At 40.4% G+C, this 19,566-nt stretch overlaps 1 protein-coding gene across 1 annotated transcript in view; it reads right to left on the reverse strand.

The window, feature by feature from the left end:
* rasgrp4 (RAS guanyl releasing protein 4) overlaps positions 1–19,566 on the reverse strand; it is a 30,656-nt gene that overhangs the window by 3,731 nt on the left and 7,359 nt on the right. The window contains exons 2-14 of the mRNA XM_047391377.1: positions 17,642–17,817; positions 14,499–14,610; positions 14,218–14,280; positions 13,997–14,128; positions 13,716–13,857; positions 9,651–9,824; positions 9,428–9,544; positions 3,920–4,195; positions 3,764–3,844; positions 3,437–3,541; positions 3,216–3,325; positions 1,377–1,527; positions 1,261–1,297 (exon numbers count right to left, since the gene is read on the reverse strand). Coding sequence (XP_047247333.1) covers positions 1,261–1,297; positions 1,377–1,527; positions 3,216–3,325; positions 3,437–3,541; positions 3,764–3,844; positions 3,920–4,195; positions 9,428–9,544; positions 9,651–9,824; positions 13,716–13,857; positions 13,997–14,128; positions 14,218–14,280; positions 14,499–14,610; positions 17,642–17,817 — 1,676 coding nt within the window. The remainder of the gene's footprint in view (positions 1–1,260; positions 1,298–1,376; positions 1,528–3,215; positions 3,326–3,436; positions 3,542–3,763; positions 3,845–3,919; positions 4,196–9,427; positions 9,545–9,650; positions 9,825–13,715; positions 13,858–13,996; positions 14,129–14,217; positions 14,281–14,498; positions 14,611–17,641; positions 17,818–19,566) is intronic.

The following is a 19,566-nucleotide window of genomic DNA, read 5'->3' on the forward strand; positions in this document are numbered from 1 at the left end:
GACATTTTTAGGGTTCCCTTTTTTAAAAGATATGTGAAAATGAACTGTGATCGAAGGTATGTCCTCGGGTTCAGAGGAATGTCGCTTTGATGAAAACTGATCCAAAACTCATCAAATCCAAATGTTCAGGATGAACCCAGGAAAAACCAGGTCTCAATCCTGCTATGAACTGGAACCTGCTGCAGGACCAGTGTCATGGTCCCAGGGGAAGCCGTTTTTATATCGTCTTGGACCAAAAATTAGCCAGCTAAGAAGCAAGCCGGTGCTCCAAAATCAACACCTTAAAGCTCGACTAAAGTGTGCAGCAGCCCACATGGACAATCTGAAGTTTTATGTTCAGATGAGACAAAGATTGAACCATTTGGGTCTGAAAACAAGGAGAATGTTTGGACTATTTGAGCTGAGGCTATCTAGTCTGAGAGCACTGTACCAACTTTAAAGCACAGTGGGGGAGTTGCCAGTAGTACTGGTGCAATGCATAAAGTGGATGGACTGATGAAGAAGAAGAAATTCACCTCAAATCAACAGCTACAGTCCAAACCCCAAAATTATTCATACCACTGGCAGATTTAGATTCAAAAAGATCTTTTTTAATTGTATCAACATGTTTCTTCCGACTGAAAGTCTTGAAGCTCCTTACCAAATATAAAACAGTGAATTCATGCAAAAAACCGGTCAGTAATTATAAGAATGGTTTGATTGCTGTGATGCCATTAAAGATATTTTCATGTATTATCTTTTGAGAGATGCCCGTCTCTATTCTTATCAGAAACAAACTTTTGATTGAACAAACACAATCTGCCAGGGGTATAATTTCTGGCTTAGCTGTAGCAAGGTGGTGAAATTAGGACACATCTGGGTGTTTCAACAGGATAATGATCCCAAACACACAATAAAAATAGTTTTTGGCATTAGGTCTCTGGAATGGACCTCAGTCCTATTGAAAATCTGTAGACACACAGTGTTTCGTAGCCCAGACTGGAGCCTGGCCTTATGAAGCACAGACAACAGCTCTGCTGGACGTCTGGTCATTTTATTTAACGACAAATCATTTCTTCCACAATCAGTCAAAATCATGAGTTTTCTTGTGACAGCAGGCAGAACACGGGAGAAAACAAGCAAGAATTGTAGCGTATAACCGACAGTTGGAAGAAAAAACAAGATTTGAAGCAACATTCAACATCAACTGGTTGAAAGATGTGTTTTTTTCTTCTAAATAATGATTAAGTTGTGCATAGTAGACATTCAAGCTCGTCTTACCTTTACAGTGGTAGCCCTGTTTGATGACACCCCACAGCTGTAACATGGCAGAAATGAGAGGTTACATTTCTACTGAACATTTGGTTAAACCAGAAACAAGACGATTGCTGACTCACAAAGCCTCCACATGTCTCACAGAACGTCGGCCGCTTGTATGTGGTCTCATGGAAGTTATGCGTGTTGTTGAAGTTGTAGCCCAGCTTGGCGCAGACAGACATTCCTCTCATGAAGTAAGAGGTGATTTCTTCTCGGCTGATCTGTCCCTCCCTGGGGGAGAAGAATTGACCAAATTACAACCTGAATGCATGCCGAGTGCTACAGGTCCTTCTCAAAATATTAGCATATTGTGATAAAGTTCCTTATTTTCCAAAATGTCATGATGAAAATTTAACATTCATATATTTTAGATTCATTGCACACTAACTGAAATATTTCAGGTCTTTTATTGTCTTAATACGGATGATTTTGGCATACAGCTCATGAAAACCCAAAATTCCTATCTCACAAAATTAGCATATTTCATCTGACCAATAAAAGAAAAGTGTTTTTAATACAAAAAACGTCAACCTTCAAATAATCATGTACAGTTATGCACTCAATACTTGGTCGGGAATCCTTTTGCAGAAATGACTGCTTCAATGCGGCGTGGCATGGAGGCAATCAGCCTGTGGCACTGCTGAGGTCTTATGGAGGCCCAGGATGCTTTGATAGCGGCCTTTAGCTCATCCAGAGTGTTGGGTCTTGAGTCTCTCAACGTTCTCTTCACAATATCCCACAGATTCTCTATGGGGTTCAGGTCAGGAGAGTTGGCAGGCCAATTGAGCACAGTGATACCATGGTCAGTAAACCATTTACCAGTGGTTTTGGCACTGTGAGCAGGTGCCAGGTCGTGCTGAAAAATGAAATCTTCATCTCCATAAAGCTTTTCAGCAGATGGAAGCATGAAGTGCTCCAAAATCTCCTGATAGCTAGCTGCATTGACCCTGCCCTTGATAAAACACAGTGGACCAACACCAGCAGCTGACACGGCACCCCAGACCATCACTGACTGTGGGTACTTGACACTGGACTTCTGGCATTTTGGCATTTCCTTCTCCCCAGTCTTCCTCCAGACTCTGGTACCTTGATTTCCAAATGACATGCAGAATTTGCTTTCATCCGAAAAAAGTACTTTGGACCACTGAGCAACAGTCCAGTGCTGCTTCTCTGTAGCCCAGGTCAGGCGCTTCTGCCGCTGTTTCTGGTTCAAAAGTGGCTTGACCTGGGGAATGCGGCACCTGTAGCCCATTTCCTGCACACGCCTGTGCACGGGGGCTCTGGATGTTTCTACTCCAGACTCAGTCCACTGCTTCCGCAGGTCCCCCAAGGTCTGGAATCGGCCCTTCTCCACAATCTTACTCAGGGTCCGGTCACCTCTTCTCGTTGTGCAGCGTTTTCTGCCACACTTTTTCCTTCCCACAGACTTCCCACTGAGGTGCCTTGATACAGCACTCTGGGAACAGCCTATTTGTACAGAAATTTCTTTCTGTGTCTTACCCTCTTGCTTGAGGGTGTCAATAGTGGCCTTCTGGACAGCAGTCAGGTCGGCAGTCTTACCCATGATTGGGGTTTTGAGTGATGAACCAGGTTGGGAGTTTTAAAGGCCTCAGGAATCTTTTGCAGGTGTTAAGAGTTAACTCGTTGATTCAGATGATTAGGTTCATAGCTCGTTTAGAGACCCTTTTAATGATATGCTAATTTTGTGAGATAGGAATTTTGGGTTTTCATGAGCTGTATGCCAACATCATCCGTATTAAGACAATAAAAGACCTGAAATATTTCAGTTAGTGTGCAATGAATCTAAAATATATGAATGTTAAATTTTCATCATGACATTATGGAAAATAATGAACTTTATCGCAATATGCTAATATTTTGAGAAGGACCTGTATATAGATGTGGCTAAGCATCCTCACCTGTCAGTTTCTTGGGTGCAGAAGGTGAATGGAAAGTTGGCTGCTATTTTCTCGAAGTCCTCCAGGGAAATGTAGCCATCCGGGTTCAAGTCGTAGTTTTTCATTATGGACTGCAGAGGGCAGCAGAAGAAGTAGATGTTCAGCTTTGTCAGTTCTGCTTTAGGGGTGTGAGGGTATAAGGAAGTGAAAGGCAGGAGGCCACTATGAGGACTCGTACTCACATCCACCATCTGTTTGACGTGTTTGGATATGGTGTCAGAGTCAAGCCTAGGGGTGACCCCAGATCCCCACTCTGCCACGACCGGTGATTTAACTGGAGCTACAGGCTGTGGACCGACACACCAAGGACTGTGAGAAACAAGAAGAAAGAGCACACCCACCACATAACACACTTCCCTAACGTACAGCTCTTTGATGTGGCTGACTTTGAAGTATTTCTGCATAAAGCCTGTGCTTTTTGTTTCTAAATGTTACACCCACAGAATGCTCGAAAATGTCCATTTGTCTTGTAAAAACAGGTTACATAAGCTCACTTCAGATCTCCGTACCTGAATCTTGGGGTTTTTGGGTTCCTTGTTATACGATAGTTCATATATCTCATCTTCGGTGTAGTACAAATCTAAAGACAGCTAAAGATTTAAAAGAAACATAAATTAAGATGTTCTTGAACTATTTAGCATGTCTTTTTTTCTCTTGTCTCATACCGTGAGCAGATGCAGAAGGTCTTTGTTGGCCTCGAATGGCGGCTTGCAGCTGTGAATGGCCAGTAGGTCATTGATGTTGCTGTACAGATGTTGCAGTTTGCTCAGGTTGATCTTCTCTTCGTCTATGTAGTCCGGTAGCGCCTCATTGAGTGAGATGAGGTCCTTCAGGTGCACACCCAGGATGGGCACCTTGAAGCCCTTGCATTCGTTGTAGACCCGTCGGTAGTTGCTATAATTGCTTCGTGAGGAGAGGAGTTCTGTGAATTCACTCAGGACCTGATGGGGGATGAAGAGCGGCAAGGCGCGATTGTGTGAAAGCAGCTCTATATTTCTTGAAGTTTAGATAGCTTCAAATCCAAGTCACTGATGTTAGCCTACTAAGTGCTTAACCGAAAGGCTCCTTTCTACTTGAATACTCTCGCAAAGGCTTATGTCACGATTCGATCTCTTTGGTCGTCTATCCAGACTCTTTTCATGTGTCGTTTCACGATGGTGGAATGACTTTCCGAGCGCTACCAGAACAGGGGCTTCAGAGATCATCTCCTACCCTAGCACCTACCCTGATCTTCCCTACCCCCTCTACTGTACTATCTGCACTCTGTATCTCTGTCTGCTTCCTCCCTGTATGCTCAGAACCTAATCATCTTCCTTCTAGGAAGCTGATTAATATCTTTCAAATTAACTGCATTGTTATATTCTTATTAGTAAGTCGTTTTGGACAGAAGTGTCAAATGCATAAACAGAAGCACACAGCAACTGTCCAAAGAACCTTAGCTAAAGTGCTCTCCTCCCTAATTTGTTGTGGACATTCTTGTAATCTTTAAAAGTGGTCTGAATTGAAAGTTACATGGGTTTTCTGAAGGTCTTTCGAGGATCTTTTAGAACTTGACTGCTTTTTGCCTGATTTTCATCCCAATACAGGAAGCTCTGGCTAATTGAAAGCAAAGTATATATATTTGCTCACTAATATATTAAACTGTGTAATTTATAAGTAGTGAGAAAAGGTCTTCAGCTGTAATGTAATACATTTAAAAGGCATCGTTAAAATTAAACAAAATAAGTTTTACTTGTGGTTAAAAGTATTTATCCTTTTAGAAGGTTGCTGAGGGGGTCATAGGAGCTCTTTGGTCTCTTCCACATGTGTTTGGTGGATCTGGAGAAGGCCTATGACCGTGTTTATGGAGGTTGCTATCGGGGTAAGAGGTGATTTTAAAACTTTCTAGTCCTTGTTTAACCAAATCAAGAGGTTGTGCTTTTTTCCCAGTACATGTTGGAGGTCACCTTTGCAACTGAATATGTTTCTTGTTTTCATTGACGTTTATATCAAGGTATAGTTTTGGACCTTCAGCAAGCGTGAAGCGGCCAAGATGTCAGCTCCCCTAAATGTGAGGTTCTCAACTGGAAAAATGGTGTACTGTTCCCTGTAGGTGATGGTCAGTCTCTGGTGTCTTGTGTTCTGCCAAATGGGTCAGTGGAGGTGGTTCAGCTTTCTGATCAGGATGCCTTCTAAACAACTCCCTTTTGAGGTTTCCCAGGCAGATCTCTGGGAGGAGACCCCAGACATAACCCAGAACTCACTGGGAAAACTATATGCCCTTTCTGGCTTGGGAACACCTTGGAATAGACCAGACTGGGAGGAAATGGATTTCTGGGTTTCCCACCTAGACCCATTATGGGGTTACCAGTCCACTTTAAAGAACTGGGAACCAATTAATCTACATTTTCTCTTTATTATTTCTTTTACTTCTAAAACATGTTTGGACATGCTTGCACACTCCTATAGTAAACCACTGCTAACCCTAACTGCTATTTGAAACCAGCTGTTATACTGACAGGTGATATTAAAAGTTTGAGGACGCACATTATTTCAGGGATCTGTTTAACAGCTCAAATTTTTTCCAGTCTTAAATTTCTAAAGATTAAGGTTACAGAAAACCTTTGACAGATTTAACGTTTCAGCACGTTCAGCGTGTTGACATATCCTGAGTGAAACATTGTCACATTATTGTAATTGCACAAAATGTTTTCCCAGTAAGCTCTTTCTCTTGTAAAAATAAAATGAAGCCTCTAAAACTCTGCTACTTTTTTTCTGCTTTACTCCCCCTTTTTCAGATTAGAACCACATTTAACAGACCTTCCTAAAACATTTGCGCAGATTGTGCCCAGCTGCTACTTCTGAATTGCATAAATTATTTAACCGAGTTAATTACTTCTGAGGCATTAGGAAATGGCTTTGTGAGAACTTTCTTTAGTAGTTAAACCCTGACAAGACAGAATGAAGGATCATGGCTCCTCACATCATGCAATTAATGTTGCTGTCCAGTCTGCATTGAGGTGTTGTGTTTGATGAAATTACTGGACTGAGAGATGAGAAATATTTATATACTAAGAGAGTTGGTGTCAAAAACATGAATTGGAGATGATCAACCATTTTTCTTCTCGTTTGGATTATGGCACGGGACTTTTTATTTGTTTTATTAGAAAAAGGCCTTTGAATATCTCCAGATGGTACAAATTTCTTTATGTCGGAATGATGAGAGGAAAGGGGCCTAACAAACTAGAAAAGAATGAAAACAATCAGGTTTTGGAGTGAAACCAACCAAGCCAAAGTTCAAAAACAAATGTTGAAAAACCACCTTACCTAAAGGCCCAGTCTGGTCTTGTAGGTCAAAAATAGAACAGACAGAGAAAACTGCCCTACTCTTTGTTTTACATGTATTTAACTAGCTGCTATGCAAGTATTATGCAAATTCAGTGTTGATAAGTTTGAGAAGAAAAGCCTTGACAGCAAACAGGAAATTTTAAACAGGTCAGAAACAGTCCACATTGATAGAGAAATCAGACTTTTTACACCCACCAAAAGCTTTAATACATTACAGGAAGATCACAGCCCTTAATCTTCCACTGAAAGCTGACTTGTCTTTTTGCACATGAGCCTTACTTTTAATCAGGTTCTAGTTTTAACTGAGATTCCTTGAAGTGTGTTTTACTTTATGATGTACAAAACCTTAATCAATTTCATTTATTTACTTTCATTTAGAAACACTGCAAGTTCAAATGCAAAGCACAAGCCTGCAGTAACAGATGGTCATTCAGCTAGAAGGATAAAAATAAGTATCTGTATGAGGATATAACATATAATAGGCAATGCTACCACTGTCTATGCAAATATGGAACACATAGTGCTGTGAAAAAGTATTTTCCCCCTTAAAGTTTTCTTCTGGTTTTGCTTTTTGGTCACTTAAAAGTTCAACTCATCAAATACATTTTAATATCAGTCAGAAATAATATAAAGCATTGTTACTAAATGAATGATTTAATTTATTGAGGGAAAAAAACACCTCCTGGTTAATGCAGGGGAAAACCTGCTGACCAACCTGCTGACACCAGTGAACATCCAGGGAGCGGACGTTAAGATAGCACCTGATTGTTCACCTGAACAATAAACTGGACAGGAGTCACAACACTGATGCTCATTATAGGAAGGATCAGAGCAGACTCTAGTTGCTAAGAAAACTGAGGTCTTTTGGAGAGCAGGGGGCACTCCTGAAGACCTTTTTGACTGTGTGGTGGCATCCGCCATCTTCTATGGTGTAGTATGTTGGAGCAGCAGCTCATCTACATCTGAGAGGAAGTGGTTAGAGAGGTTCACTAGGGAGGCCAGCTCTGTCCTAGGATGCCCCCTCGAGCCAGTACAGGTACAAAGATACAAATTACAGGTGTAAATACAAATGTACATGCACCTTTTGTAAAAATGTTTACATCACTGACTAAGCTTCAAATTTTTCTTAATCTAATAGTATGCTATTTTTAATAGCTGTACAGTATTTTTGTTATGTTGTAAATTATCCGTTTCTGTACAGTCTCTTATTCTTATTTTTTTGTTTTTATATATATTTTTTTACCTTTTGCCTTTCACTTTGCTGCTGGTACACATGAATTTTCCCACTGTGGAATAACAAATAGTATTGATATTCCATCCTATTCTAAAAAAGCTATCCGTACAAACCTGGCCCAATGTAACCAACTAATTGGAATTTTAGCCCACTCTTCTTTGCAGAATAATGAATTAATCAATTAGGAAGAATAAATGTAGCCACACTAAAGGGTTTTTTGAGTTTAAAGTCATGCTGTAGCACCTCAGTCTGACATCCATAGTTTGTCTAGGCCATCAAAACCTTTGTTTTATTTTTACTTGAGCCATCAGTGGCCATAATCCAAGGCCCTTTTTAGTTTAGGGACAACAACTGAAAGCTGTTCATTCTCCTTTCGGTTTTTCGGCCAGAAAAGTCATGATTCCATCAGTTACCACAAGTCTTTTAGGTCCTGTAGCAGCAAAGTAGCCCCCGACCATTACACTACCAACACCATGTTTGACCGTCGGTATGATGTTCCTTTTTTGATATGCTGTTTTAATTTTAAACCACATGTAACCAGATGCAGACCTTCAAAAGTTTTCCACCTTTGTCCTGTCAGTTCACAGAATATTTTCTCAAAAGTCTTGGATTATTAATAAGATGGGTTTTTGTTTGGCAAATTTAAGTCAGGTCTTTGTGACCTTTTTGGTCAGCAGTGGCTTAGGCCTTGAAAATCTCCCATGCTGGCCAGTTTTGTTTAGTCTTTCTGTTGTTCATTTAAGAACCCTGACCTTAAATGAGGCCTGCAATGCTTGAGATATTATTCTGGGTTTTTCGTGTGACCTCCTGGATGAGTTGTTGATGTTGCTTTGGCCGGTTGGCCTTGGGAAGGTTCACCACTCTTCCACGTTTTCTTCAGTTGCGGCTATTGGTTCTAACTGGTTTGCTGGAGTCCCAAAGCACAAAATGGCTTTGTACCCCTTTTCAGATTAATAGATGCTATTTTTTTATCTGTTCTTTAATTTCTTTAGATCAGGGCGTGATATCTTATAGCCTACTTCATGTTGTTATACAGGTTATTTTTCTGGATTCTACAGGCTGGGCATTTTTTAAGCCTGGTGTGGCTAGTAAAATTTAACTCAATTTTCCTTATTTTCTTAAATAATAAGAAAGTTACTCTGATTTTTACTTTTTTTTGGCAATATTTTGTGGCATTAGTGGCCTTTATTTTGTAAGTGGACCGACGTGAAATGCGGTGGAGAGAGAAAGGGGAAGACATACAGCAAAGGTCAACGGGCCGTGACTCAAACCCGTGACGGCTGCATCGAGGACTGTAGCTTCCGTACATGGGTTGCGCCACCGCCACGCCCTGTCTAGTATTTACATCTGTTTGATCTGAAACATTCCACTGTGACAAAAATGCAAAAGCAGAAGAAGTCTGTAATGGGCCAAAATCTTTTCACAGCAGAGTATAAGATTATGTCTGGGATTTGCACCGATGGGAACTATCAATTAATTAGTTAAAATAAGCAATTAAGTCAAATATGAGTGGCAAGAAAGATTCAAGTCATTAAAACAGTTAATTATTGAAGCTCGGAGGTAAATCAGTCATCAGTAATGACTCAGGAGTTATGTGTAATATTGAAAATACCTTAGTGATGTCAGGGGGCAGCAGATTAGACGTGTCTTTGAGGCGAGAGATCGAGCTGTGACAGAGGCCTCCGGTTACCGCCATTAGAGTGTTAAAGTTTTGCAAGGCTCTCAGTTTCTACAGGAGGAAAAAAATACAGAGTAAATGACTTGAAAATAAGGCCATGATTCCCCAGAAGTTAGAAAAGCTCTGCTCCAATCAGTGAGACCAGGTTTATGGTTACCTGAGCCACATGAATAAACTTGGTGAAGACCTGGGCTCTCTGCTGGGCTGTGTGCCTGCTGAGGATCATCAGCTGGACCCACTGGGACACTCCATTACACATCATGACTGAGCGCTCCAGGGCAGGGTTGTCCCTCACAGAACCTCGCACCACGTAGCTGCGGTAGTCCAGGAACTGATCAGTCAGATAAAAGATATTAGATTAAAAAACTGTAGAAAAAAAAAGCAGCATCTGAAACTGAAATCCTCCAGCTTCTAAGATTTTACAGATGACTTTTCAGTTTCTCACCACTAATCTGTAACCAAAAGAGAAACACCTCCCTGATGTACTACATGACCTAAAGTGGAGAAATGTAAACCATTTATTGGTATCTTTGTATTGCAATCACATTACAGAATAAACAGTCCCTCCACAGTTTAGGCACAACCTTTAACCTGAGCACATTTGTTCAAAAAAGGAAAGGTCCCGTTTTCAGAAATAATCGGAACAAAATCCCCAGTGCCATACTTAGAGGCACTCATAAAAATCCATCTAAAGTGCATTTCTTCAAATAGTTTGTGTAATTTCCACTTAATTTAAATTGATCGTCTCTTTCACATAGTAATCCACGACTTCCTAAAAAAAACATAGACAAAGCCGAAATTCTTTTACCCACTCTTCAAAACGGGAAAGACAAGAGAAGTTGTCATTTTAGTAAAGCAGATCTTCAAATGGCTGCAAGTAAATAGATACCTGCCTAAACGTGTCTATGTCTACAATCAAATTATTAATAAAAAAATGAAAAACAACTGTAACTGTGACAAACAAGGCTGGATGAAGACCCACATTTATCTTGTCACCACACACAGTGAGCTGTCAAATCAGTCATGTTGCAGAAGATATCTGACATAACCTGACAGATTTTTTTTAATCATACAAAAACCAAAACGTTGTTTGTGCCATTAAACTTTTACAGAGTAAAGGGACAGCATGTTTTTTTAATAAGTACGTCCAGGCTGAGACCATAAAGGGTTCAACACTGACTCCCTGCATGCACAAAGAAATTGGGAATCTGCTGAAATGCACAGAGCATTTTTCAAACTGCATCACAGCACAGAGCCTATCAGGAGCCCTGAGGCTAAATAAGAAACAAAACGCTAAAAAAGCAATTGATTCAGTGTAATAAATCCATGACGAGAATGTGTAAGCATCTCTTTGATAAGCAAAAAATTGTTGATTGGGTTCAGTAAGAAAAGAAACAAACTATGAGAAAACTGTATAAAAATTATACAAACATGCATGTTTCTAATTTCACTTTTTCATGTCTTACATATAAATGTCTCATGTGATTTTAGTGACACTACAGATTGATGTTGGAACTAGTTGACAGTCCTTAAACTCAGTTTCCCTGTTTAGATCTCACCTTTCAGCTCTGCATTGGAAACACATCATGTAAATCTGTTCACAGTAAGCTTCTACACTAAAGGAGAGATTGCTTGAGTCTGATTTCCCTCCTGACATCCACAGCGTTACACTCATCCGACCAAACAGTTTTTCCTCGAGTCCCATTGGGAATGATAAGGTGTTGGGTTGTCAACTGATTTCAAACTAGGATTTTATAGCAGTTTAGGTCATGGACATTTAATTTTAAAAAGCAAATCTCCTCAAAACCAGCATCCAGCTGGTTTTCGCTCTGCTCTGAGTTATATTTTCAGTCACTTTTGTCTGTTCTGCCGTTGGTGCTGCCTTTGGATCTGGCAGCGTCTGTGGTAACCAAATCGTAAACTGTGTGCAGTTAGTCCCAAGGGGAATGGTACAGATGATAACTTTTAGGTCAGACAAGGCTTTGCGGTTGAGCAGATGTTGAAATTACAAATTGTGCGGCTCTCTCAATAATGACAGAAAGCTGTTGGGTCTATAGTTTCATATTTTGGTCAGTTGTGTTCAACTGACAGCCACATAGAACAACTTTTTTTTACTACATGCCTTTACTGTGTGAAAATAATAGCAATAATTTTGAAATCTGAGAGATTTAGAGGAAGGTCCAAGTTGACCGGCTGGTCTTACACCTCTGAGCAGCCAAATGAGATAATGGCAGAGCCAAAATATGAAGTGAAGGAGATTGTGTTGACTCCAAATGAAGTCATCACTAGGCCACTCTCTTGTATTCTGTGATGTCAGCTTCATTTGTGAAAGCCTGCAGAAGGACACGTTTCTGCTTCCATATCAAGAGATTGTTTTAACGCTTCATTTAATACTGTTTTTTTAATTTTCTACTCTCTATCAAGCATTTTGTTATTGCAGCTACAGCCTTACTGATAAAACACAACTTCCTAGATGTGACTAGAAAGTATAAGAATTTGTATTCAGCCCAATTTTCCATTCATGCCACTAAATACAATCCAGTGAAACCAGTTTTCTGCACAAGTTGCCCAGTAAGTTAAGTTAAGTTAAGTCAGTGAAGTGACTGGCCTAGCAAGGATAGTGTTAATCAGAGAGGCAGCGAAGAGGCTCATGAAAACTCTGGAGGAGCTGCACAGATCCACAGCTCAAGTGGGATAATCTCTTGACTTGATCACTATTAGTCATATACTCCATAAATCTGATCTTTATGGAAGAGTGGCAGAATGAAGGCCACTGTTGACACAAGGCCAGAAGAGGTCCTGTTAAAAGTTAAAACCAAAGTAAATATGTGGAAGAAAGATCTCTGTTGTAGATGTAGAAAAAATTAAATGTTCTGGTCTACATGTACGATAGATGGATGGATTTAAATTCAGGGCAATTCTAGTAGAAAACCTGCAAAAGACTTCAGACTGAGGCTGAGGTTCACCTTCCAGCCAGACACTGACCCCAACCAACGGCCAGAGCTACAATGTCATGATTTAGGTCAATAAGTTAGAATGACGCAGACAGAGGCCAGACCAAAATCCAATTGAGTTTCTGTGGCAAGAGTTGAAAATCTATGTTCACAGATGATCTCCATTCAATTTGACAGAGCCAGAGCTATTTTGAAAGCCCCAGAAACATGCAGGTGTAACTGTAGCAATAAGTGGTTCTGTGAAGTATAGGCTCATTGGAGATAAATACAAATACATGCCACACTTTTCAGATGGTTTTGAACAACATGCATTCCACCTAATGCCCTAAGCCAGGGGTGTCCAGCAAGTTGAAATCACTCAGGGGCCTTAAGTGTATTTTACAATTTTACAATTTAAAAAACAGAATAATTTTTTTCTTTTTACCTTCTCAGCAGTTAATGAATGGTACATACAACATTTTATTGAAACAAAGTAGAAAAGACCAAATTATTGTAGCTTAGAAAAAAGTTCTCAGACATTTTTGGGTTAAACGTTTTCTCCTTTGTTGATCTAGAAAATGTTTTTAGTATATTACCTCCAGCAAAACGCTATTTGAAAACTATCGCTGTATTTACCCAAGGTTAAAGAATGGGTGTGCCCAAGTCTGTTTTTGAATAAATAGTCGAAGGATTGTGTTGGCCCCTAATTTTGGCACCAAAGCCAAAAAACATAGCTAATAAAATAAAAATACTTTGCGTTGTACATAACATTTTCCATTTAAGAAGTTAGAAATGTGTCATTGAAAATCTCATCCTAAAAAATTACAAAAGGTGTCCATCTGCATCAAGTCCATATGCTGGAGAGCCAATTTTGTGCCACCGGGGGGCCACATAAAATGATTACTAGGGCCAAAAATGGCCCCAGGGCAGCACTTTGGACACCTCTGCCCTAAACAGTACTTTATTTAGGGGACCACTTCCAGTTTGGCTTTAAACATTTCAGGGAGGATGAGTTTAATATTGCTTTCCCATGGTACAACAGAAAATGACAGTTATTTGCTGATCTATTGAAAGAGAAAGCATGAAATATGTTTTCATAACTATGCTGATATAACTTTCAAGCTATGAAGGGTTTCCTAGTTTCTGCACGACCTGTGTATTTGTCACCAAGTCGTGTGTTAATTTAAGTTCAGCAGTCACAAGGCCGGCTCTGTTTACACTGAGGAAACTTATGTGTTATAAATGGCAACATAATGGTGCCTTCTTAAGTTCACAGAGTGCAAACTTACTGAGACGTTACAGAAGTTTTTAAACTCCAGGTAGCTCAGATGCTCGGCCATCTCATCTGGCTCCATGTGGTCAAATATTAAAGACACCTTCCTCTTCTTCACGGAGGGCGAGGGTGCCTGCGATGCGTTCATATGAGGGTTTCTGGGAAAAAAAGGCAGAGAAACAAGACAGAAATAGATGGCCGTTTTATTTATAGAAAAAGAGTTTTCAGACTTGCCCTACGGAGTAAACGACAATTACTGCAGTGCATGGCGGTGGCTGGAATGACAACATGACTCACAAGCAGGAGGTGTCGATGGGCTGCGAGTGTGTCTTTTCTCCGTCCAGCCGGACCAGCTCCCACAGGTCCCCCATGGTCTGTTCCAGGAGGGGGTCCTTCTCAAATACTGCCGGGAACTGGCTGATCCACTGCCTTACCCCCGGAGCAGAACACAAAACATGTTTACTACTCGCAAACAGACCAAGATAACCAGTTCTGCTGCGACTGGTGTCCTTACTCACCTGACAAGGTGGCAGATCTGCACCCGCCTCAGTCCTCTCTTGTCAGAGGGACAATCCTTATATGTGAGAGGAAAAAGTCAAGGATCCAAACCCAAAATAAATGATATGAACATAAAACTAAACTCCAAGCAGGTGTATGTATGCTTTAAATCTGCTTTACAGGAGCCCAAAACAAAGCCATGGCTGTTCCCTGATCTGATTATAACAGACCTAAACATGTGACTAGGAGCAGAGCACCAGTCGGTCCAGGGGACCGCACCGAGCAGCAGCTCAAAGGATATAGGGTGAGGAGTTTCTGGACGAACATCTGAGATGGAACGACCCAGCTGTGCATCATGAGGGTCATGTGGACAAGCTGGGAACCTCGGGGGCTGGAAGTCTTCCCCTCCGAATCTAAAAAGGAGGACACATCAGTGCGTTTACATCAGAGGTATTAATGTGATTAAACAGGAACAAAGCAACCTCCTCCAATTCAGACATTCATTCATGCTCCCATCAGGGGCGCGAATGGATGTCCTGGTAATCTTAAAGGCTTTTAGTGATTTATTTTACCCGGGCTTATTTCACTAAGTCATACATATTCAAATTTGTACATAGAGTTTGAAATAGATGCACTGTCCGCATGTCCCGTAACAATTTGCTCCTCGACTACATTCTTTTTATACCAATTAACAAGCTTCTGGCATGAATTCTCCTGGACGTTTGACTGCTCTTCTTTGCAGAATTGGTAAAGGTCCTTTGAACTAATTTGTTTTCTGACAAAGAACAGATTTTCAATTGGATTGAGGTCAGGGCTTTGGGAAGGTCAATTCAAAAATAGAAGATTCTCCTACTTTATCCATTCAAGAACTGGTTAAATGTGCGTGGGATCATTGTCCTGTAGGGACACCAAATTTAACTCATCTGACCTAAACTGACCCACTCAGATTAGGGGAAATCAGCCTGGAAGTTCAGGGACCAGCGAGGCTAAAACCTGACATGAGCCGGAAGCTACTGGAACACCAGTGTCACCGTCTGAGGGAAAAACAGTTTTACTCTGCCATGGATTGAAGAGGCGACTGATGAAGAAAGAAGCTCCTGTTCCAAAGTCAACGCCTTTCAGCTGGACTGAAATTTGGAGCTGCATACACATACAAGCCATATGTTTTCTGGAGAAAGGTTTCATCAAAGGGCCGCACGAAGATTGAGATGTGTTTGGAAGAGTTGAGGAGAGCATTGTGGTGGCAGTATCATGCTGTGGGGCTGTGTTGATGGTAGTGGTAGGGATGTACTGCACAAAGTGGATTAAACAATGACGGAGGACAACCTTCAAATTCCTCAACCTCCTATACAAGCAGTACCTAAATGGTTGAAACTTGAACACAGCCGGGGTTTCCAACAGGTCAATGATCCTGACCTGAACATAATGTATCCATGCCAAATTATATTCTCCAAAGATTAAAGTAGGCTAACATTAAACTTCTGGACCTGCAATGTGTAAATAGATGCACAGACTATGCTTGAATGCTGTTTCCTTCCCAGGAAACCATCCTGTCAAGAAGAGTGGTCGACCAACCAGCCAGAAGTCTGACAGAAGCTTATAGCAACTGTGGCTCAGTGGGAGGTAACATTGGAAAGTTGTTGGTTCAGTTCTAGAATTTACGAGCTAATGTGTCTTTGATCACTTAACCCCAAGTTGCTTACCAACAGGTGATTTAGTGAATGAGTTTAAATGTTGAAATGGCAGCTGGGTAAATGAGAGATGTAGTGAAAAGGTCCTTTGTGTTGTCAGTATGACAAGAAAGTCCATTTGTCCATGGCCACAAAAGGTTTGTAGACAAATGTTAGTAGGAGTGTATGTATAAACTGAACCATGTATGTAAAATTCTGACCCTCTGTATACAGGTACATCTCAAAAAATTTGAATATCGCGTAAAACTACAATATTTTTTGCCAGTCATCATCATTTTTTGCAAAGTAAAACTCATACAATATATAGGATCATTACAAATACACAATCATGGGAAAGACTGTTGACTGGACAGATGTCCAGTAGACAGTTACCAACACCCTTCACAAGGAGGGTAAGCCACAAAAGGTCATTGCTGAAGAAGCTTTTTTTTTGTTCAGAGTTCTGTTTCCAAGCATACTGACAGAAAATTCAGTGGATAGAAGAAATGTGGTACACCAGCAACAGGGAGAACCGCAGCCTTGAGAGGATTGTCAAGTAAAATCCATTCAAGAATTTGGTGGAGCTTCACAAGGAGTGGACTGAGGCTGGATGGAGTGGGTGCATAAACATCCACAACACACAGACAAATACTAGACATGGGCCACAAAAGCTGGTCCAATGACCACGGTGTTCTTGTTCTTGATTGGCCAGCAAACGGGCCTGACCTGAACCCCACTGAGAATCTATGGGCTGTTGTCAAGAAGAAGATGAGAGGCACTAGAACCAACAAGGCAGATGACCTGTGGGCAGCTATCAAAGCAACCTGGGCTTCCAATACACCTATGCAGTGCCACAGAATGATCGCCTCTACGCCACGGCGCACTGATGCAGTGATTCATGCAAGAAGAGCCCCAACCAACTATTGAGTGCATAGAAATTAAAATGCTTTTCAGAAGCCCGACATTTGTGCTTAAAACATCCTTTTTTAATTGGTTTAATGTGATGTTCAAATTTTTTGAGACATTGTATTTTGGATTTTCTTTACATTTAAGAGATAATCATCAAAATTACAAGGAATAAAATCTTGAAATATTTTACTCTTTGTGGAACAAATCTCTAAAATAACCATTTCACTTTCTGAACTGGCAAAAACTGCAATTTTGCAATATTCTAATTTTATTAGATGTACTTGTATTAGAGGAAGTCCACAATAAATTCAAACTTGTGACATAACTGCTTGTTTGTTAGTCAATTTAAGTTTTATTTTGTGTAATCATTCCACCATGCAACAAGAACAGCTTAAATAAAATTATGAAATTCCTGCAGATGATAAGATGGAAACCTCTGACTGTATGTTAAACCTACATTTAAAAAAGCAACTCAGTGTCTTACATTTCGCTTGCTACCATTATTGCTACCTATCTGTTAATACCTTGTCCATTGTGCAGTATTTGTAAATATATGTCACTTTATATAACCCATTCAAACCAAAAATGAACTGGTGCCTTAAAACTTTATATAGTTTCCTTACATATTTATCTGCAGATGCATAGATATTTGTGTTTTGGTGGAGCTGATTAATAAAAAAGAGGCAGAGATGGTTTCTGCAGCCCATCTAAACAAAGTTTGATTGTATGAAGCAGTCCTTTGTGTTGCTCTCGCCCTCTGGGCTCACTCTTCACTTTCACTCATTTATGTAACTTTGTTTTGATGGAGACTAAAGGAACATGACAAGCTTTGTAAGCACGTGTACAAAGCAAAGCAGAGACCAACCGAAACAGTTCAGGCAGCGCTGTATGAGCTCATCCAGGTTGGCAGCACTGGCGCTGGGAGCAGAGCTTGGGCTCTGCAGGGCCTTGCTGATGTCCTGAGGACTGGGACATGTGTTCCTCCTGCGCTGGACCAGCTTCCTGCTCTTTGGCCCACCGGGAGTCTCCACATTGGGTTTCCTGAGAGAGGGACAGATGAAAGTAGAGAGCAACAGGCAGACAGAGAACATCAGTTGTCTAGAAATAAGTAGAGCAACTTGTGGCGAGATAGTGCAGGTCAAACTGTGCAGAGGCGCAGCTCCCCACATCAGATAAATTGTGTTGCATCTCTGCAGCCCTCTGAGGCATTACAAGCAGATTCACTAGAAAACAGCTCAGCTTTGTGTGTTCATACACTGAAGACAGTCTTTTATTATTTTGTTTTATTTTAAATCATGCAAAAGCTTGCTTGAAAACCACACCGGAGGTGTGGTTTTAGATGTTTTTATATATTTATTTAGACCTTCAAGACTTTTAATGTGGATTGAGTTAGAGTTGGTGTCTAAAACATTTAGTCTTCTCTGTTTGGATGTCAAGCCCCTTCAGATTTTCATCTTCGGCCTTTTTAAAAACATTAAGAAGTAAAGAAAAGACCAAATGCCAGCAGCTTTCTCAGAAGAAAGGGTTTACAATGCTGTATATATTGAACAGTGCCTTGCAAAAGCATTTCAACCCTTTCATTGTGATACAACCACAAACATCAATGCATTTTAGTGTGATTTTATGTGGCAGCCCAGCACAATGTTGTGCATTATTGCAAAGAGTGAGGGAAATTATACTTTTTTTTACAAATAAAACGTTTAAATGTGCCTTGTATTTGTGATTATGCACCCTTGACTCTGATACTCCTATAGAAAATACAGGTTCACTGTTTGTTCAATTATGTTCTCGACCAAACTTCCAACAGAGCAGCTGCACTCATACTAAGAATAACACACATCTGGACTCTATTTACTAATTAGGAAACCCATAAAGCAAACTGGTTGCACTGGCGTTCAAGTAGAGGTATCAGAGTAATGGTGTCTGAATACAAATTAAAACCTGAAAAGGTGACATGTGTTTGTATTTACCCCCCTTTATTCTGATAGCCCTAAATAAAAAGGAATCAACCATTTATATGTGTGCAACTGAATCTCATTCTAAACACAGCTGCTCTGGGAAGGGCTCAGATGTATTATAGAGAAAATAATTTGGCAAACAGCGTCAACAAGACCAAGGAACACACCCGATAAACGCTAAAGTTGCACTAGACTTTATTTAGGGGCATAAGATTAAAAGGGGGCTAAACACAAATGTATGCAACACTTTTCACTTTTATTTGTCATTTTACTTCCTCATTACAATTATGTCTTACTTTATGTTGGTCTACCACATTAAATCCCACTAAAATACGTTCGTGTGTGTGGTTGTGATGTGATAAAGTTCTAGAGATATGCATGCTTCGATTTTCTCTTAACGCTACGTTTATTATGCTTGCAATTTTATATGCAAATTCCATAGTTATTACCACAGTGACTCGCCCTTTTCAAATGAACCTGTTAACTAATTATTTTGCATCTGATGAGCCTGAAAAAGTACAGAATTACACTACCTATGGATGCCATCGCTATGACAGCACATCACATATACAGAAACCTTACCAAAGCAATTGTTCTTGTGAAATACTGGAAATATCTACTTGTTGTAGAAACCGTTTGAAGTCATTGGTTGAGCTTCTCAGTCACGCAGGATGAAAGCTGGGATGTTTCATTTGAGATAACACAGCAATGCTCAGTGTCTGCCTGTTGTGTTCCCTGCTGGTTTTGCTCACTCTCAACCGAGGTCCCCTTTTTAAATGCCCTCTTTTTCTGTGTGTCGTGATTAGATTTATGCTTCCTCTTCACATGCACA

Source organism: Girardinichthys multiradiatus, chromosome 18 (assembly GCF_021462225.1).
Source record: "Girardinichthys multiradiatus isolate DD_20200921_A chromosome 18, DD_fGirMul_XY1, whole genome shotgun sequence".
NCBI classification, from domain to species: domain Eukaryota; kingdom Metazoa; phylum Chordata; class Actinopteri; order Cyprinodontiformes; family Goodeidae; genus Girardinichthys; species Girardinichthys multiradiatus.